Source organism: Diadema antillarum, unplaced genomic scaffold (assembly GCF_040938485.1).
Source record: "Diadema antillarum isolate AM-2024a unplaced genomic scaffold, OU_Dant_1.0 scf00000030, whole genome shotgun sequence".
Lineage (NCBI taxonomy): Eukaryota > Metazoa > Echinodermata > Echinoidea > Diadematoida > Diadematidae > Diadema > Diadema antillarum.
In genome coordinates, this window is record NW_027270919.1 from 2996807 (window position 1) to 3015255 (window position 18449).

At 38.3% G+C, this 18449-nt stretch overlaps 1 protein-coding gene across 5 annotated transcripts; it reads right to left on the reverse strand.

Annotated features, from left to right (window-relative positions):
• Nucleotides 1–575: 575 nt before the first annotated feature.
• On the reverse strand, nt 576–17118 carry LOC139740821 (uncharacterized). Of its 5 annotated transcripts, none has more exons than XM_071651420.1 (6): nt 16773–17118; nt 13055–13188; nt 12100–12486; nt 9292–10020; nt 6720–6859; nt 576–3779 (listed from the first exon to the last, which is right to left on the reverse strand). In XM_071651420.1, exons 2-6 carry the CDS (start codon nt 13158–13160, stop codon nt 2751–2753), a joined length of 2391 nt encoding a protein of 796 aa, XP_071507521.1. In that variant the 5' UTR covers nt 13161–13188; nt 16773–17118; the 3' UTR covers nt 576–2750. The 5 variants fall into 5 exon arrangements, with proteins under 5 accessions (XP_071507521.1, XP_071507529.1, XP_071507497.1 ...); XM_071651428.1 differs by having other exon boundaries at nt 12106–12489; XM_071651396.1 differs by having other exon boundaries at nt 12100–12489.
• Between the last annotated feature and the right edge of the window lie 1331 nt (nt 17119–18449).

Here is an 18449-nt window from a genome sequence, read left to right on the forward strand (position 1 = left end):
TTAACAATCTTGAAATAAGAGTTCAATTTCTAAAGTATACATGAAGTCACTTTGTTAATTTATAACTTTTTTCCTTATCCTTATTAGAACATTCAAATAGCAATGACATATCAGGTTACTTGTTACAGATCAAAGCAGAACGATAAACCAAGGCTGTTTATCACACTTACGCCACAGTCTGGTAACATATTTACAAAATTATACAAGATTTAATTCCCGACCTCAAAATATCAACTCGGTCGAAATGAACTTGAAAGAAGTTTATTAAAATGAATAGTTATCAATTGTAAATAAACATTCCATTTCATAATTCAGATGTTTTTCACACATTATCAAATTCGAGAAATACATACATTTGCTAAGGTACTTACATTTCCGCAAATAGTAATATGCTAGTATACACAGCTATAAAAACTATTTTGTTATTGTCATAAATTATATTCTTTTAACGTTGTTCTTTGAGCCCCCCCCCCCCCAAAAAAAAAAAAAAAAAAAAATCTAAACTTTGAAGGCCTGAAAAATGAAGTGACAAAGTATCATGGAATACTTCCATGTTTATCATGATGGGTGTCACTACGTTTTCTGGTTGTCATGGTCTCCTCTCAGCTTTAAATTAAAGATAATTACACTGCCATTCACTGCCACGGAGGGCCAAGACAAAGTCGGTTTGTGACCTTCTAGCACTCTCTTGCAATATCTTTACAAATAAATTGACGTTGTCAAACACAAAATGCTATAGTCATAAAGTTGGCTCTTGACGCCATGGACACAATTTTCGCCCGAGAATCTTTATTTGGTAATAATTATGTATACTACGAAATAATCTCCAGGCATTCCATAGAAATGGGCGAATAGTGGCAGTGTGAGAATTTGACCTTGATGTGTGACCTTTGACCTTGAGTATAACACACCCAAAAATCGACAGGCACAACTGTGTCCACTCGTGCATAGATACAATATATTTCATTAGAATACCTCAGAGGGTTTGTAAGTAATGCTGTCCACAGAATTCGGTACGGACAGATGAACAAGGCCGGATAGACCACGTGAAAATATTATGCCTCAGGCAACACTTCGTGGCAGAGTAGCAAAAGATATTTCTTAGTCTTGAATAAACAAATGGCATGGTGTCGTACGGGACATCAAATTGCCCTGTATTGGACATCTGTGAATCAAAGTCATTAACTTTCTGACTGAGAATTTTCGTAACTTCATCAAAAGCAATTTATATTTCACATAATTATAAAAGTTGTATCAAATCACACGGCAGTGGACAGGTTAAAAATAACTGATGAGTGAAGAAGTCTACCAACGTGACCAAGGAAGGAGGAAAAACCATAAATGCAAAATGTGTGAAAACCGGAGTTTAAAATTACAGTAAACAGTATGTTTCTTCAATTAGTTTTGATTTCTCAAAACCTGATGTCAGAAATGTTTCATACGACACATGGAGATTTATATAAAGTTTTGAACACGCATACGTTTTCAGGATGGAATTTTCTAATCTAAGTTTCACAAACTTTGACTCATGACAGACTGAAACAGCTCATTACAATGTACCACACAACACGAAATCCATTAATCAAAAACTATCCATATTACAAAGTTCTTTCCGTCATTTTTTCCCCTATTGATTTAGGTTGTGGCGTGCTTTATGAACATTTGTTCTTCTTTTTTTCAGCTTGGTTGCTCAAACAGCAACCGTAAGCAATTTGCACAGTGGATACAGGATATCTCACCCATTTGCCAAGACAATTTTCACAAATAATGTAAAATTAGCTGCGAACTAAAATTGTGTATACGTGCTGATAACGTTCAAAAGCGTTGCCTATCTCTTGAATTCATCCTGTGATAAAACGAAATGAAACTGGGTACATGTACACCAATGTGTGAAACAATGAATACCGTTGCATATCCATAATTTGGGGGTTTCGTATATAGGGGTGTATTGATTAAAGTTTAAGAGTATTTTGCAGGGCTTTGTTCTGAAAATAAATGAATGTCAATTTTTTTATCAGTCAATGATTAAAGTCTAAAATCTATTACGAATACCGGTAATAATAAGTATACACTTGTTCTTAATGTGCAGTCATCATTATTCTGAACTGTTTACCCAACCATATTGTATTCAGAACTATTTAGCGTCCATGCGCAAACAACACATAAGTGATTTAGAATGTTAGTTTCAATTAGCATTTCAACAAAACACAAGGCCAGGTCTTGCATAAGCAAGTTGATCTGAACATGATTCCTAGTAAATTGTACAAAAGCAGGATTTCCAACCATTAAAAAAAAAACCCTTGAAATTATTTCAACTGAACAGCTATACACAAGTAGCAAATACAAATACATGTATTTCAATTTGAACATTGCTTATAAGGTTGTCTTTGCGCTGTACAACCTGCTAATGCTTTATGCAAATTATGAAAATTTCTAAAATGTGTTCTTTGGGCAACCAAGTTGAAAATGTTCATTAACACCATTGGATCATACACTGGAGAAATCCTAACGTTTTGTTATTTTTTCTAGGTTAAAGTGTAAGCTAAATAGGATGACAACTTACTATAAGCTACTTTTGCTTGCATAATTCTTTTTTTCTTTCATTCATTAAAAGTTTTGGGGTTATCCTCCAGCATGACAATTTTCCGAAAATACTTTTAATGTTCAAATTGCAAGGTTTTTCAGATTGTAATCTTTTTCCGTGAATCTACTGTACATATGTACAAAGAGAAAGAAAGAAGGAAACAAAATTACTTGTTTTTCTTATAAAAAAGTGATCTACAGTAAAGGTTAATTGCATTCCTGCATTCTTGCATGCACATTGTCTTTTCACGGGAAGGAACATTGTAACGTTCTAAAGTAGTTTGCATAACGTAGGACAGAATTTGTTGGTCTATTCTTTTTACCATTGGTCTTTTGGAGATCTTGCTTCCCCTGCCATTGCAATTACTTTCACTGAGAATGTCATCTGACACAAGCTCACTCATAAGCTTCTTGGCAAAATTTTTTCTTGAAGTCGCATTGGCTTGCAAGCTGAGCAATACCCCTTCGCTCAATGGGATCCCTGCTCGCCAGCCAAGCAACTCCCCATTGCTCATACGGATTCCTGAACCACTCTTCCTTGGAGACTTGGAAGTGCCGTCATTTTCACTCTCTTCGCTTTCGCTATCACATTCCGAAGTTTGTTCTGGCTCTGACACAGGTTTGTCGTCGTCCAAATTTCTAGGTTTGTGGTTTTCCCAATTTCTAGGTTTGTCGTTTTTCAAATTTCTGTTAACTAACTTTTCAAGAAGGGAAGTCATCCCCTCCACTGCTGTGGTCAATCGATTTATAGATGTTTCAATGCGGCCACAGCACCCATGGCAAGATGCACGCTCAGAGTGAGATCTACTTCCAAGAGTAGGATCTGATAGTACACTCAATAGCTCATCATCACTCTCCAACATCTCTCCCTCTCCTCTCTCCCCTTGCTCTTCCCCTTCGTCTCTCTCTTCTTGTTCTTCCCTCTCTCTCTCATCACTATATTCACCTTCCTCGATCTCTATAACCTCTTCTCTCACACACATGTTCTCTTCTCTCTCCACTCTCTCCTCTTCTTGGTCTCTTGTTTCCTCCTCTTCCTCTTCCAGATCTCCTCTCTGTCCTCTATTGTCATCCTCTCCTCCTGCCCTTCTCTTTCTTTCCCCGCTCTCTTTCCCTCTGTCACCTGCATTATCCCAACTTGGTTTGATCCTGACTCGACTGTCTGTTGCTGGACCTTGAAAGTGTGCTGCACATTTCTGCAAAAAGAAACACAACACATAAGAGACAAAAAAAAAAATCAATTTTGTAAAGTTGGTACAATATGCTCACTGCCTTTATAGCATTATCACAATAGACATAACCCTTCACTGACGCACAGTAAAAGGTCTGGCAATTGCGTCTACGCAAATAAAATGTAAACGGACTTTTTTACACAGCTAGATGGCAATGAAATATAATGGAAAGGTTTCATTTTTTCCTATTTGAATAATTCGTAATTCTTACCAATCAGTTATTGGTATGCGTGTTTTAAGTTTGAGTAAGGCTTTTGCGTATGGGTGTTTTAAATTTGAGTAAGGCTTTTGATTCTTAACATCATTATTTCATTTTATTAGTTAACATATTCATTGGGTAGTCTGGGCTGTACAGAGCCTCATGGTTCAATACTTGGCCCACTTCTACGTCTAAGTGGTATTTGCAATTTCACAGATTACACCTAGTTTTATATACTGATGACACCAGTATGCTTGTCTGAAGATAACATTGATATTTGCTTATTAAATTTTACTGAAAAGATATAAATTTATGATTGCCTTCCTGTTAGTAAATCTGTTTTAAATGTAATAACAACTCAATATCAGATTTTTTTTTGCTAATAAGGAAACTTTACATAAAGTAAGATATTCTCAGCAAAAAAGAATTCGATATGGTTTGTAATGCTATACACCGTATTGAGTTTCCACTGTATCATCACAAATACAAAATGTATGCAACCCATGCCAATACTATTAGGCAAACTTCCAAAGAGTATGCTGTCCTCTTAGATGTTTTGACAAAGATGTTAAAGATGATTTGACTGTGATTATCATCTCATTTTGTCCAAATACATGTAATATGCCTATTGAAAGCAAACTGCAGAATTTCAGTTCGGCTTTGTTTTTTACTCTCCATTCTCTTTTTTTGACACATGGCTCAACTCGTACCTCTGCTTATTTGCTTCATCACTTTGCTCTTTCTCTCTCTCTCTGTTCTACTAATTGCAATCCACCACAATTTCCTCAATTCTCATCATAAGCTTGATCTTTTGTACCAAGAAACATAATTCAATGTTCCTAGTCCATTCTTAGTTCTCAATATCGCTTTCCTGTCCAATTGTAGTACATACATGCAACAGCATAGATTGTTCAATTTAGCTATGGTACAACCAAAAATACATCATAGTAATCCACAGTCTCCGCAAGGCACCAAAAAAAAAAAAAGCACAATGGGGATTCAGATCACCATGTTTGAAAGGCCTCAGATCATTGCCACCCTTGCATACAAGTTGTACACATGCCAAGTTTGAAGATAACATGCCAAACCATTCACAAATCATCATGATAATGTCCTATTGTTAATGATGATGTACACTCTGTGACCTTTGACCTTTGACTTCATGACCCCCAATCTGCTCGGGTGATTATCACCCTAGCATGCAGACATTACCAAAATAGTAGTTAACATGTCAAACCATTCACAAGTTATCTACTATGAGAACTGGCTATTTCTATGTAAATATGTGACCCGCTACAATAAAAGGATCCTAAAGTCACTGACGGCCGAGCCGGGAAAATCGAGTTTGAAGTTACATCATCAAAATTGGTCAAAACAATCAGATTTCTGTTTTTGGCATAATTTTGTAGTCTAATCTCTTGTCCATCATCTGCCGAAATTTCGAAGCTAAATGATCAAAGGAAAGGCAAGGAATCGGCACTTTTCTGGCCCATGATTTTTCTACTTTCAATGTAAGAGAAACGTGCCCGAAGATTTGGATTTAGCGCCGTGGCGAGACTCCGCCCCTACATGTAGCAACGAGGGAGTGATCTCATTGGTCAGTGCGTGGCATCCTGATTACCGATTGGTCGTGCGTAGACCACTGGCACTAAGCTTGAATGAACATGGCGGAGGTCGCTAGGAGCGTGCCTTCTCTAGTAAGCCAGTTCACAGTTACTGTAGCACACGTCTGCAATGACCTCTTCAACCACAGACTTTGCAAATCATGGAATAGTCTTCAAGAAGAGCAGCTGAAGACAACCATGTGGGAAGGGGTAATTTACATGTCAGTGCTGCATGAATGGCTTTTGTTAATGTTGCTGAAAAGAACGCACATTCACATGTAAATACCAATCTGCACCTGGTTTGTTTATTAACACAGTTGTCATGATGGAAGCCCTATACAGGTTTTGAATAACTCAGTTGCAAATCCATTTCAAGAGAAGGCCTGCAATGGCCTTTATCTGCACATGCTCAGATTGGAACTGTGAACTGGCTTATTGTCAAGCAGTGAAAACTGTCTCGCTTCCCCTTGACCACGATAGGCTCGGAAGGACAACTTTGAAGGCATTTTTCTCAAAACTCTAATTTCCTCAATCACTTGACAGGCACTGATGAAATCATCAATATCTCCGCAATCGAGTACTTTTTTGAGTTGTGTTATATATGAAATTAAAGTAGAAGAGTAAGGAAATAATGTCATGCCATTTTCAGAAAATTGTCCTCCCCCGACTTTCGGATCCTTTTGTTGTAGTGCTCAGGTCACATATTATTACCTCTGTAACCTTTGATCTTTGACTTCTTGACCCCAAATCTAATCAGATCATTGGTACATTAATAGTTTGCACACATGGTTCCAATTTAAAATTGATCCTTGCAGCTGACCTTAAGTTATCACAAGATCAGAAACAGGACAAACGAATGGACAACCCCAAAACATGTCTCCAGTGAAGTTGTGGCACTCAGACAGTAAGACAAATGTTTGCGTGTTAAACTGTGAAAATTTCCACTTTTACAGCAGTCTCTTTCTGAGTGCTGTTCGAGTGAGTTTAAAAACAAAATGATTGGCATCTTTATGTTATGCTGTAACATGTTCATGGAAGCAAAAACATCAACAATATCTTACAGATAATTACTTTTCTTGCTATCAACAAGACAACATTTACCCCCTTCTGCTGCTGATGGTCTGGAGGGGGTTGTGGCTGGAACTGCTTAAGAGAGGCATCTCCACTGTACATCTGGTGTTGTGGACATTCTTTGTGGGATGGGGCTTGTTGTGCCAGGTAGGCTTTGCTGAGTGTTGGTCCTGATGGTAACAATACAGAACAGGCAGTAAGTGTACACTTGAAGAAGATTTATCTTTTGTATCATGCAAGAGAGTCTGATGATTGTAAAACAATTCAATGTTTATTTTCTTTTTAAGAATGCATCTTATAGAGTATACAGTTCATAAGAGCTTATATTTACATTATACATGATTCTGTCCAAACATATAAAACTACTTTTGCAAAATCAAAGATGAGCTAATAAGACAATTCAGGCTACACACCCAAGTAATTTGGACAGCAAAACTTGTACCTTTACATCGCAAGGTTTTCAATATTAAATTGATTATAATGTATTCAAAAACAAAAAGAAAGAGATATTGTATAATACATACAGATGCATCAACTCGCTTGCTTTCATATCTTCCTTTACAGTGCAGTTAGAGAAATTCTGTGCTCATTGCCATGATTTAGTTTCAGTACATATAAGGCTGGTATACACTGTATATTCTTTAGGTCAAAGACAGTGAGCTGTATTTGATCTTAATAACTACAGCTGTAGAAATGTCGCTATGGCGACTGATGCCTCCGCCATAATGCATGATTCTCCCAATAGTAGGTGTATAGTGCAATGTCTCCACAATGTGTGATGACAGTTTCACATAACTGGCAAAACATTGAAATTGCAGGTTTGTCAGAAATAATAATAGTCAGTTCTTAGAAACGCATAATACCATAAGATAGTCTCTATGCGTGTACAAAATTAATGAAACAAAATCTATCACATATTTCTCTATACAAACATGTAAGCAACAAAATTTGTCAAAAAGGTGAGTTTTTAACACAGATTTGAATTTATCAAAATCTGTAATATTTTGAATGTTCACTTTCCTTGAACTACATAGGTTTGCTATAATTGTCGATTAAAGAGTGCAGATGTATTTGGGGAATTGAAGATTTTTACTTAACTTCTGACTGACCTTTTTAAAAGTTTATGCATTGAGTAATTTCCAAGGTATGAAGAAAGAGTGTACTTACAGTATAAAATAGATTTTTTTTTTTGCATTCGAACCTGGCCTTGACCTTTAACATTTGACCTTTGGCCTTCTAGCAGGAAATTTCCACAAGAATCTCCATTAGGTAATACATGTATATAAAGTTTAAAAAATACGGCAAGCATTGCATACACTAGGAAATAAAGGAAGGAGTAAAATTTTGAAGAGTTGACTTTGACCTTTGACCCCCTGACTATTGACCCATGACCCCTAAATTCCCTTGAAAATATCTGCCAGTCAGTGCATGCGTATGTACCAAGTTCCATGAAGATACATTGAACCATTTGCGAGAAAAGTGAAATTGTAACATTTTCACCTAACCTTTGACCTTTTGACCTTTGACCTTATGACATGAAACTCTCTCTGGAGAATCTTTATGCAGTAGTTCATGTCCACAGTAAGTTTCAAGAAAATACCTTTGGGCATTGCACGGATATGGGGGGAACATTTTTAGCATTTGACCTTGACCTTTTGACTTTTGACCTCCTACCAATGTCATCTAAATCTACTCAGCTAATTGCCCCATCATACATCATCCTTGGACCAAGTTTGGTGAAAGCTGCTTCATCCAGTTTTGAGTTATTAAAAATCATGTAAAAAACAGATAAATTTCAGGATTTGGCCTTGACCGTTGACCTCTGTCCGATTTCATTCAAAAATTAATCAAGTAATTGTCCCACCATACATCATCCTCAGACAAAGTTTGGTGAAATGCGCTTGATCCAGTCTTGAGTTATCGCGTAAACAGATACAATTTCACGATTTGACCTTGACCTTTGACCTTTGATCTTTGGCCGATTTCACCAAAAATCTAATCAAGTAATTGCCCCATCATACTTTATACTTGGACCACGTTTGGTAAAATTCCAGTCGATATTACTCAAGTTAATGCGTTAACGAATGCGGACAGACGTACTGACAGACGGACAGACGTACTGACAGACGGACAGACGTATGGACGTACAGACGGACGGACAACCCGAAAACATAATGCCTCCGGCACCACTTCGTGGCAGAGGCATAAAAAGGTACAACTGTACATGGACAGTGCAGCTTCTGGGAAATTTGTCAACAGCAGGATTGAAGAGTTGTCATCTCAGTGGATAGGACTGCATGTATACAATCTGTATTGTGCTAGTAACTACATTATCAAGAGCTTCAGGATAAAATTTATTGAAGAGTATGTCCAGCAGTGCCTTGGGCAGAGTGCTTTTACTAAAAAAAGAATGGAAAATGGAAGTATGCTCCTAGACACACTTACATTATGTACAACTGTATGTACAAGGGAAAGTTATGGCCAAGTACTGTACAGTGTAATGTACAATGGAAGCACGGAGTTTACTGCTCATGCCTGTATAAATTTAATAGAATAGGTCAAAATGAGAAACACTTCACAGTACAACTTTTTTTTTTTTTACCTTTAAAAACTCTTGAGTTGTAGGATTTGGCCCGACCATCTCTAGCATGGACAAGCATGTGTTTGTTGTTTCTGTAACGTGTTCCACATGACTTCCGGCAGATGTTGCAGACACAGTGTTTTGAAAACTGAATTGGTTCATCGTTATGTACGTTACTCTTTTTCAGAGCATGTTTATAACCAGGCTTGATAATTTGGACCTTCCTGTGTGCTTCACAATCCAAGTCACGTGGATAGCAACTGGAACAGCGGTTGCGCTTCACATTACTCTTAGCGAAGTTTTTCTGTGAGTGCAGTTTTCTGTGAACGTTGAGATCCCACTTCTTTTCAAAGGTTTTTGGGCACATTTCACACTTGTAAATGGGTTTGCCACAACGTACTTCTCCTCTGTGAACTACCCTCACATGCTTCTTCGTGTCCCACTTTGTAGGGAAGTATTCAAAACGCTGCTCACACTTGTTTGTCTTTCTTCCCTCGTGCAGTCGCATGTGTCTTGCGAGATTGACAAAACGGCCTCCACAAATACGACACTCTTCATCGAAGGTCGAAGGCACATTCCCGTGAGACCAAGAGTTGCATTCCACTGAAGTGTTCGTTCTGTCACACATACTTACGACCTTGGCCAGTGGTCTAAGTTTCCCAGGTACAGACGCCGTCTGAGTGAATGCCTCTGATGTCACGCTTTTCTCAGCATTGGCTACGTCTTGGTCTCCTGTGTCCAGAGCATCATCTATTTGAAAGGAGTCATAAGATAATGTCACAAATATCAAACAAAATATTCAACGGTAAAACACAAAAAAAATGATTTTCTTTGCTCTTTCTGGGCATCAAAATTCGAATTCAATGTCAAGCAGTAAGTTGACCATCCATCTCAAATCCACAAAAAAGGTTCAATTTCAAGAACCAAGATAAGCCTGAACAAATGTATTCTGGATAAAGATTGGAATATCTTGGGTTTCCTCTGAATTTCTGAAAATTTGGAAGCTTACACTATGAAAAAGTCCAACAGGTGATAAAAATATAGAGCATTTAAGATTTGCTATCATTAAAAAAAAAGTAGAATTTGTTACTTTCCATTTTCCAAATCTATTTCTAACTAGAAATGTCGCTATGGCGACTGGTATGCCTCCGCCATAATGCATGATTCTCCTAATAGGTCTATAGTACATGTGGACAATGTGTGATTACATTTTCACAAAATTGGCAAAATGTTAAAATGACATGTTTGTCACAAATGTATTGAATGTTTACCTTCCTTGACCCATGTTTAATTGGATGAATAGGAGAGCATGTATTTGGGGATTTAAGAACTTTAACTTGACTTTGACCATTTCATAAGTTTATGCACTGAGTAATTTTCAAGGTATGGAGAAAAAGCGCAATTTCTGTATTGAACAGTAAATTGTTATCATTTTCATCTGGCCTTTGATTTATAAGAGAAGCACTGTCAGGCAGAACATACATAAATTCAGCATGTACTAAGTTTCAAGATAACTTGAGCCACTTCCGAGATATGGAGAAAAAAGTAAGTTCAGCACTTTCACTTGATCTTTGACCTTTTGACCTTTGACCTTCTTGGCAAAAAAAAATCCCAGAGAAACTCTATTGGGTTAGACATGCATACATCAAGTCTAAAAAAAAAAAAAAAATCCTGCTGGCATTGCATAAATATAAGGAAAATAGTAAGATTTTGAAGTATTGCCCTTGACCTTTGACCCCTGACCTTTGACCCCATGAACCCTAAATTCCCTAGATAACCACTGCCAGTCAGTAGATGCATATACACTATGTTCCATGAAGATACCTTGAACAATTTCCAAGATACAGAGAAAAAAGTGAAATTTTAACATTTTACTTGACCTTTTGACCTTTGACCTTTTGACCTCATGACCCCAAACTTTCACCAGAGAATCTTAATTGGGTAGTACATGTATACACTAAGTTTCAAGAAAATATCTTCAGGCATTGCATAGATATGGGGGAAATTGTAAAATTTTGAGCATTTGACCTTGACCTTTTGACCTTTGACCTTGAGCATGTGCACCCAAAAGTTGATAGGCACAACTTCACCCCCTAATACACATACATGCCAAGTTTCATTAGGATACCTCAAAAGGTTTTGGTAGTTACCCTGTCCACAAAATTCATTACGGACGGACGGAAGGACGGACGGACGGACGGACGGACGGACGGACGGACAACCCGAAAACATAATGCCTCCGGCACCACTTCGTGGCGGAGGCATAATAAAAAACTTCACAATTACAATATGTAGAGATTTGCTTTATATCAGAATATCTATCAATCAATCTACCTGTCACATGTGGATACAAACAGCTCTTTCCATAACATCTAATTTTGTTCACTTGACATGATTCCTGCTAGCATTGAATGATCAAAATGCACCCTGTAAAGTGGACTCCCACTTTAACAAAGTCCTTAGGACCGACAGTTCTTTTTTTTTTTTCGTTACATCCAAATTTTGTTTAAACCAAACAAATAAAAAATAAAAACATAGGGTGGGTACTGCGTGAATGCAGCGTGAATGTTAACTTCACTGTATTAAAACAGAGTTTGTTTTACCCGTGTTCGTTATATTAGGAGTGCAGTGTGCAGTGCACTCTCATTAAAATGAAATAAAAATTCAGGTCACAACATCATCCTTCCTATGTTTTGAATTGTTTGTCTGTTCAGTGATTACCAAATTTCAATATAACGAAAAGAATTGCCAGTCCCGAGGACTTTGTTATATTGGGAGTCCACTCTACAGCAATGTATGTAACACTATATGGCATCCCTTTGCTCTCACCATTACCAATGCAGTTGCTGTAGTAGTTGTCAAGGTTGATTGCTTGTGTCTGCAGGTCTCCTAGAGATGGAGGTTCAACCTTTATATTAACCGCGGTGGGATACTCTACTGGTCCAGTGGAGATGGTCTCATCGTCAGCTTCATGACTCGGTAGCTGATCTCTTTGCATGATAACTATTTCGTCTCCAGACACAATTCTTGTGATGGTGGGGCATTTTTGGGCATGGCTGCATTCATGTCTTGTCAGGTGCTGTCTGAAATCTTCACTGCTGGAGAATGCTTTACCACAATCTTCACACATAGGTAGCTTGCAAGTCCTGACCGAGACTTCTTTTTCCATCTCTGGCTTTGGAATGGAGGAAGGAGAACACAGGTAGGTCTCTCCTTCTTCTGCAATTGGGTGTTAATACAAAATTGCATGAAATTAGACTTTACTGACACAATTCATGAAGATGTACATCATTAACCCATTCTGGTATTGTAATTTATTTCTGGGGAGTGAGTAAAAAACAGAACTGTCCTTGTGAAGAAATGCCTCCCATATTGGATAGGTACTGCAACTTTGAAAAGTTATCTGCAAGTACCAGTGCCATAATACCAATGTATTGTTTTGATATTTGATATTTGATCTTTATTTATTTCTGCCATTAACAAGCATAATAATATACAATATATTTTTTCTTTTGTATATATCAGAAGATTTTTAAAGAAGAATTAATAAACTTGATGAACAAATCATTGACAATTATTGATTCAAAATTACATGGCACCGTACTTAAATAATAAAGAAAAAAATTTAATGGAGCAATCCAAGGAAAGCAACTGCAGAAATAGGCTGTATCCAATAAGCTTATGCTTGAGAGCTGAAACGGGACTTTAAACTTTAATCATAACAAGTGTGGCAAAGTCAGTCAAAGTTGACAGAATCACTCCAGTTTGACAGAAATCCCTTCACCTGCTTCAGTGATGTATTCCCCAAGGACCTCCTTGGACTGTGATGGATGTTCTGCTTCAATCTTGTTTTCATCTTCTACCTCCATCTTAATCCACAAGACTGCCATGTTGATCTGTTGTATGATGGCAAGGAATCTGCAGTTGAAAGGAAGCAATAAACCAAGCCTGTGATCATGTGAGTTGTTTGACTTTAAGCACCGGACATGCTGCAAAATACTATACTTTGCCTATCCAAGTGGTACAATCCATGAGTGGTACAATTTGAGGTGGCACTCAACCAGCTGTGTAGCATATTCATATGCTAAAAGAAAAACATTTTTTTGTTTTCCTAATTAATGTTTAGTGTACTTTGGTTGCTGATGGGCATACCCACAGGAGTGCTTTCTTCACCAGCTGGCAAAGATGTCTGGAAACTTACAATGTAGTAGTCGGTGAATAGAGAATAACATCCCTCATGCACTGACTTGTATACAGGGCTGCACATGTCTATAAGCTATCTTTTCTGCAGGTCCAACCTGTCTGTCGGACCAATACATGTAGGTACCCAGTTTATCCATCTTTAAGTGGTCCCAATACCGAAAAGTTACTTGTCCAACAGTGATTATTACTGGTCAGGGACCGTCGGACCAGTGCCAGTGTGTAACATTAATAGTTTCCGGCATTACAATTGCACACAGCATAAGATAAGAGGGTAGAATCAATATTGTACCTACAAGCAGCTGAGAGCTCTTTTAACCCGTTAAGGATGAGTCCCGAGTATACTCGGGCAGGTGTCTATGGGAAATGCGTGTTGTAGCAAAATCAATCCATCCTCAACGGGTTAAGGAATATTTGCAAATTATGGTTTTGACATGACTTGACTCTTTTTAGAAAGTATTTACAATATTGCAGGGGTGGATCCATGAATTCTGTAAAGGGGAGGGGCACAATTAACTATAAGATGTAATATTTCTGGTGCCACTTCTGGGTTTCATTTCATTTTTTTTTTTCTTTTTATTTCTTATGCTTTTTACGATGGGGGGGGGGGGGGCGTGCGCCGGTTGCAACCCTTCTGGATCCGCCAAACTTTGCTGCAATTGTACACCGTGTACATTGACTGGCCAGTACCAATACACTTGTACCTCTGCAGGCACATATAAGTCAATCACACATTCTCCTTTTAACTATAACTAAAATTTCAAGCAGGGCCTTTCAAAGATTCTTATTTTATCCAGGTACAGGTTGTACAGTTTGTAGAATGCAGACATGCAGTATTGCTAAGCCTCTGGCTCTATATACAAAGTGTACTTCACTTTTAGTACCCTGTTAATGACTTGTTCAAATGCACTCGGGCAGGTGTCCGATATGGTGAATGCATGTTACAGCAAAATTAGCTAATCCTCAATGAGACATGTAATCGATTGCTCGTAAACTGCTGAAGGCCACTCTATAGTCTTCAGTGGTCCTGTACACATGTGTACACGCTACCGGTACATATATGTTTTGTCATTACACGCTACATAGTGTATGTATATCTGTTTTGTCATTAAGAATAAAGTATTTATCTGAAGTGAAAACAAATGTTATTCCACACAAACACATCTAGTTTTATCAAACAAACTAAAGCAAAAAAAAAAAAAAAAAGAGTATTATATTTAAGTGAAATTTTACAGCCAACAAAGCAAGTGTCATAATGTCTTGCCCTTTCCCATAGAAGAAATTAATGTTTTTCTAGCTCCTGGAAGTTGACCCTGCCTCTGAGCTTTGACCTTGTGGTGACCTTCAACTCCCCAAAGGAACATTTACCAGCCAATTGTTTTGGCACAAACAGACGTATGGCTCAAAAGTTATGAACCATAATCAATACGCGCCGTAAAACATAACATTGGGCCTTAATAGTTTGTTGACCCCGGTCTGATGTGACATTTGACCTCTGGATGAAATTTAACTCCCCAAGGGACATCTACCATCCAAGTTTGGTCACGATCGGACAAAGGGATCAAAAGTTATGAATAATTGAAACGCCCCATAGGCATAAAAACTTAACATTGGACCTTAATACTGTAGTTTGTTGACCCCTGTCTGATGTGACATTGGACCTCATGATGTACATTAACTCCCCAAGGGACATCTACCATCCAAGTTTGGTCACGATCGGACAAAGGGAGCAAAAGTTATAAGCAGTAAATCCATAATCGAAACGCGCCATAAAAACTGAACATTGGACCCTAAAAGTTTGTTAACCCCTGTCTGTGACCTTTGACCTCGTGATGAACTTTACCTCTCCAAGGGACATCTACCATCCATGTTTGGTCACAAACAGACTCATGGATCAAAAGTTTTGAGCCATACCGGGTAATCAAAACGTGCTGTAAAAACTTAACATTGGGCACTAAAGTTTGTTGACCCCTGTCTGTGACCTTTGACCTTTTGCTGACCTTCAAATTCCCAAGGTACATCTACCGGTACTGTAAGCTGAATGCATGGTCACAAATGGACAAATACATGAAATGTTGAGCCACAAAATTGAAACCAACCGTAAAAACTAAACATTAATCAGTGGCGGATCCAGAGGGGGGCGCAACTGGTGCACGGTGACGCCCCCACCCCTTTATCTTTCGTCTAGAAAAACAAAAGAAATAAAGAGAAGAAAATGAAATGAAACCCCGGAAGTGGCACCAGAAATATATGTCATGCCGCAGCCCCCCCCCCCCCTTACAGAATTCCTGGATCCGCCCGTTAATTGGACACTTACATTGTACGTTCATTGACCCCTGCATGTAATCTTTGACCTCGAGGTGACCTTCATCTTCTTCTTCTTCCGATAAAGTGCTGCCCTCAAATGGTCGAGGATGAACGCACCTTCATGCTTGGTAAAATGTGTAACTTTGCATAACCACTCTTCCCTCCAAGTTTGATTGAAACTGAAGTCAAGCTCAGCCTCAGAAGAGAGTTTTATAACCAAGTTTTTGTAGCGTTACGGACAGACAACAGATCGACTGACACTGACGACCGACGGACCACGGACGGACCACAGACGAATGGATGACAGATGGACAGACGCCACAGGCAATCCCTTACTCTCCCTGCACCTCTGAGAGCTTGACAAAAGTTAACGTTCTACAGTACACCACAAGGATGATTCTACGTCATGCGTTTTTGCACACGGTATCGTAGAAAAATCAATAAGGACTACACAGACATTGGGTTGGGATGATGACATATTATACGACATGTCGACTCACACTCAGCAAGTACGTGAAATTATGTTGAGAAACATACAAATGTACCTGATTTTTTTGTTTTGTTTTCATTTAGCTCTACGAGTTATGATGTTCTGAAGATACGCATCAATGTACAAAAATAAGTAAAATTAAATTTGGAAAACAATAGAAATACAGAAAAGTTTGAAATACAGTACCTAACAGTTAACTTGTTAGTTAAGGCTGGTCTTTCTATATAACCTGTTAATCGATATTTTATTTTCAAAATTTGAAATTTGTCGAAGGGAAATTTTGTTACTTACAGTAACATTTTCATCCATCCTCTTCGTGAGTGGCCCCAAAACTAAAATTGAAAAATGCCCCCACAAATGATTATCCTCAGCGGTTTACCAGTGAAACTGCAGAATATATACCCCACCATTCACCACTCATATGTATACTGTGATGACTGAGATCGTTGGTCAGCCAGAGTGATGCATGAGAAAAGAGAACGACTCAGCATAGCAGTACACTCACCATGTCGATTTCGCAGCTGCGCAGGGTCACTGGTACCCAGTCCCAGTGCATACAGTGCAGTATCTGTATCCTGCACTACACTGTAGGCGTGTTGTTCATTGAGAAACACGTACACATGTAACGTTAGACTAGTAGCTGTGCACGCTATAAACAGTGATAAACGCGAAACCAACGCGATTTAACGCAAGATAGCAGACACAATGATTTTAGCCTAACAACGAAAGTTTCTGTCTGTTCATCCGATGAAGCATCACCATAGTCCAATGTTCATGAAATGGATGAATGGATGGATGTTGCTACCTCCGATCATAGTCAGTCAAACACTAACTTATCATTTTTCATCGGATCATCATTGTCGTCGATCGACCGAAAAGAGAAAACACGGCGATTCGTACGTGTACGGTACGCGTACGCGTACGGTACTAGTATTGTACATGTACATTACCTGTACTAGTATCGCAGCAGCGCACGTGCATGCATACTTCACATTGCGCGCGTTGCATTTTGCATTCGCCCCAATCAACTCTAACCACTAAAAACTTGACCAGCAAGAAAGGTCTAGATCTATTGCAGAGTTGTGTAGCACTTGATACTTGGCGTTGTTTAATTTATACACCATTTAGAAAAAAAAAAATCTTAGGTTATGGTCGTTACTGCGTGTTTGTTAGCTACTTTCGCCTTAATTTTCTTTTCTTTCATTTACTCTTCAGTTCCTCTCGTACATAATCGCGAGGATCGGATGCGAGTGCATTTATGTTTCCGATTGACGACTATAAATAGGGCTCACACCGTAGAGCTGTATGCATTTACATAATTATACAGCTCTACTGATATGGCTCACACCCATAGATATTTCCCCATATAGAGGGATGTGTGTTAAAAATCAAATTTCAAAAAATTCTGTAAAATAGCGGGGAGAAATGAGGTCTTTCAGCTTCACTCACCTGGATAAGTGAGATATACCCTTTCATCCATAGTCAGGGAGGATTCTTCAGCTCAAATTCTGTCCAGGGGTCCGCAAAGCCAGATTACGAGTTCTTGTCACTCAAAAAAATCGCTTATTTTCCGTACACGTACCCAATGAAAAAATATTATATAGTACCCTCAAATTCCATCAGAAAAGCTTTCATCTTCCAACCAAAATGCAATTTGTAGAGGAATTCATACTCAATATCTACAGCTATTCAGTTTGGTTTGTTTGGTTTTTTTTTTTTGGGGGGGGGCCAAACTACATCATTGATTTTTGATTATTTTTATTCTTCATTTATTTTGGTATCTTTGGTACGAATTTGTGAAGGGATCTGGGACATTCCATTTTATTTACGGGTGTGAGCCCTATGGCTTTGCTGTAGTCCGTTGTTGTTGGGCAATTCCGCGGTAATGGAATTACAAATCAGAGAATTTTGGCTCATATTCTTTCCCCCTAGTACACTGGATTGATTACATCATCACCCCAAATACAAATTTGTTAAATGTTCTCACTTGGTTGGTTGCAAAGGAGGTCTATGTTAGTCCAGTCAAAATATGGAATGACCCAAAACTAATTGCAACAGAAACCATTCCACTTGCATTTAACCTGGAAGAGCTATCAAAACAACATATTAAAAGTTCCCTAAAATTCGAGTAGTGGATCAGTGCCTAATTTGCATAAAGTCAAAATGGCCGCCATAAAACCTA

What these genes read in the sequence shown, in the direction of transcription:
- LOC139740821 (XM_071651396.1), bottom strand. Translation starts at nt 13,160, where the DNA reads ATGGCAGTCTTGTGGATTAAGATGGAGGTAGAAGATGAAAACAAGATT. An exon ending in CAGCAACTGCATTGGTAATG is followed by an intron (nt 10,021 to 12,099) that starts GTGAGAGCAAAG and finishes CCTTTCAAATAG; the next exon opens with ATGATGCTCTGGACACAGGA. An exon ending in CAACTCAAGAGTTTTTAAAG is followed by an intron (nt 6,860 to 9,291) that starts GTAAAAAAAAAA and finishes TGTTACCATCAG; the next exon opens with GACCAACACTCAGCAAAGCC.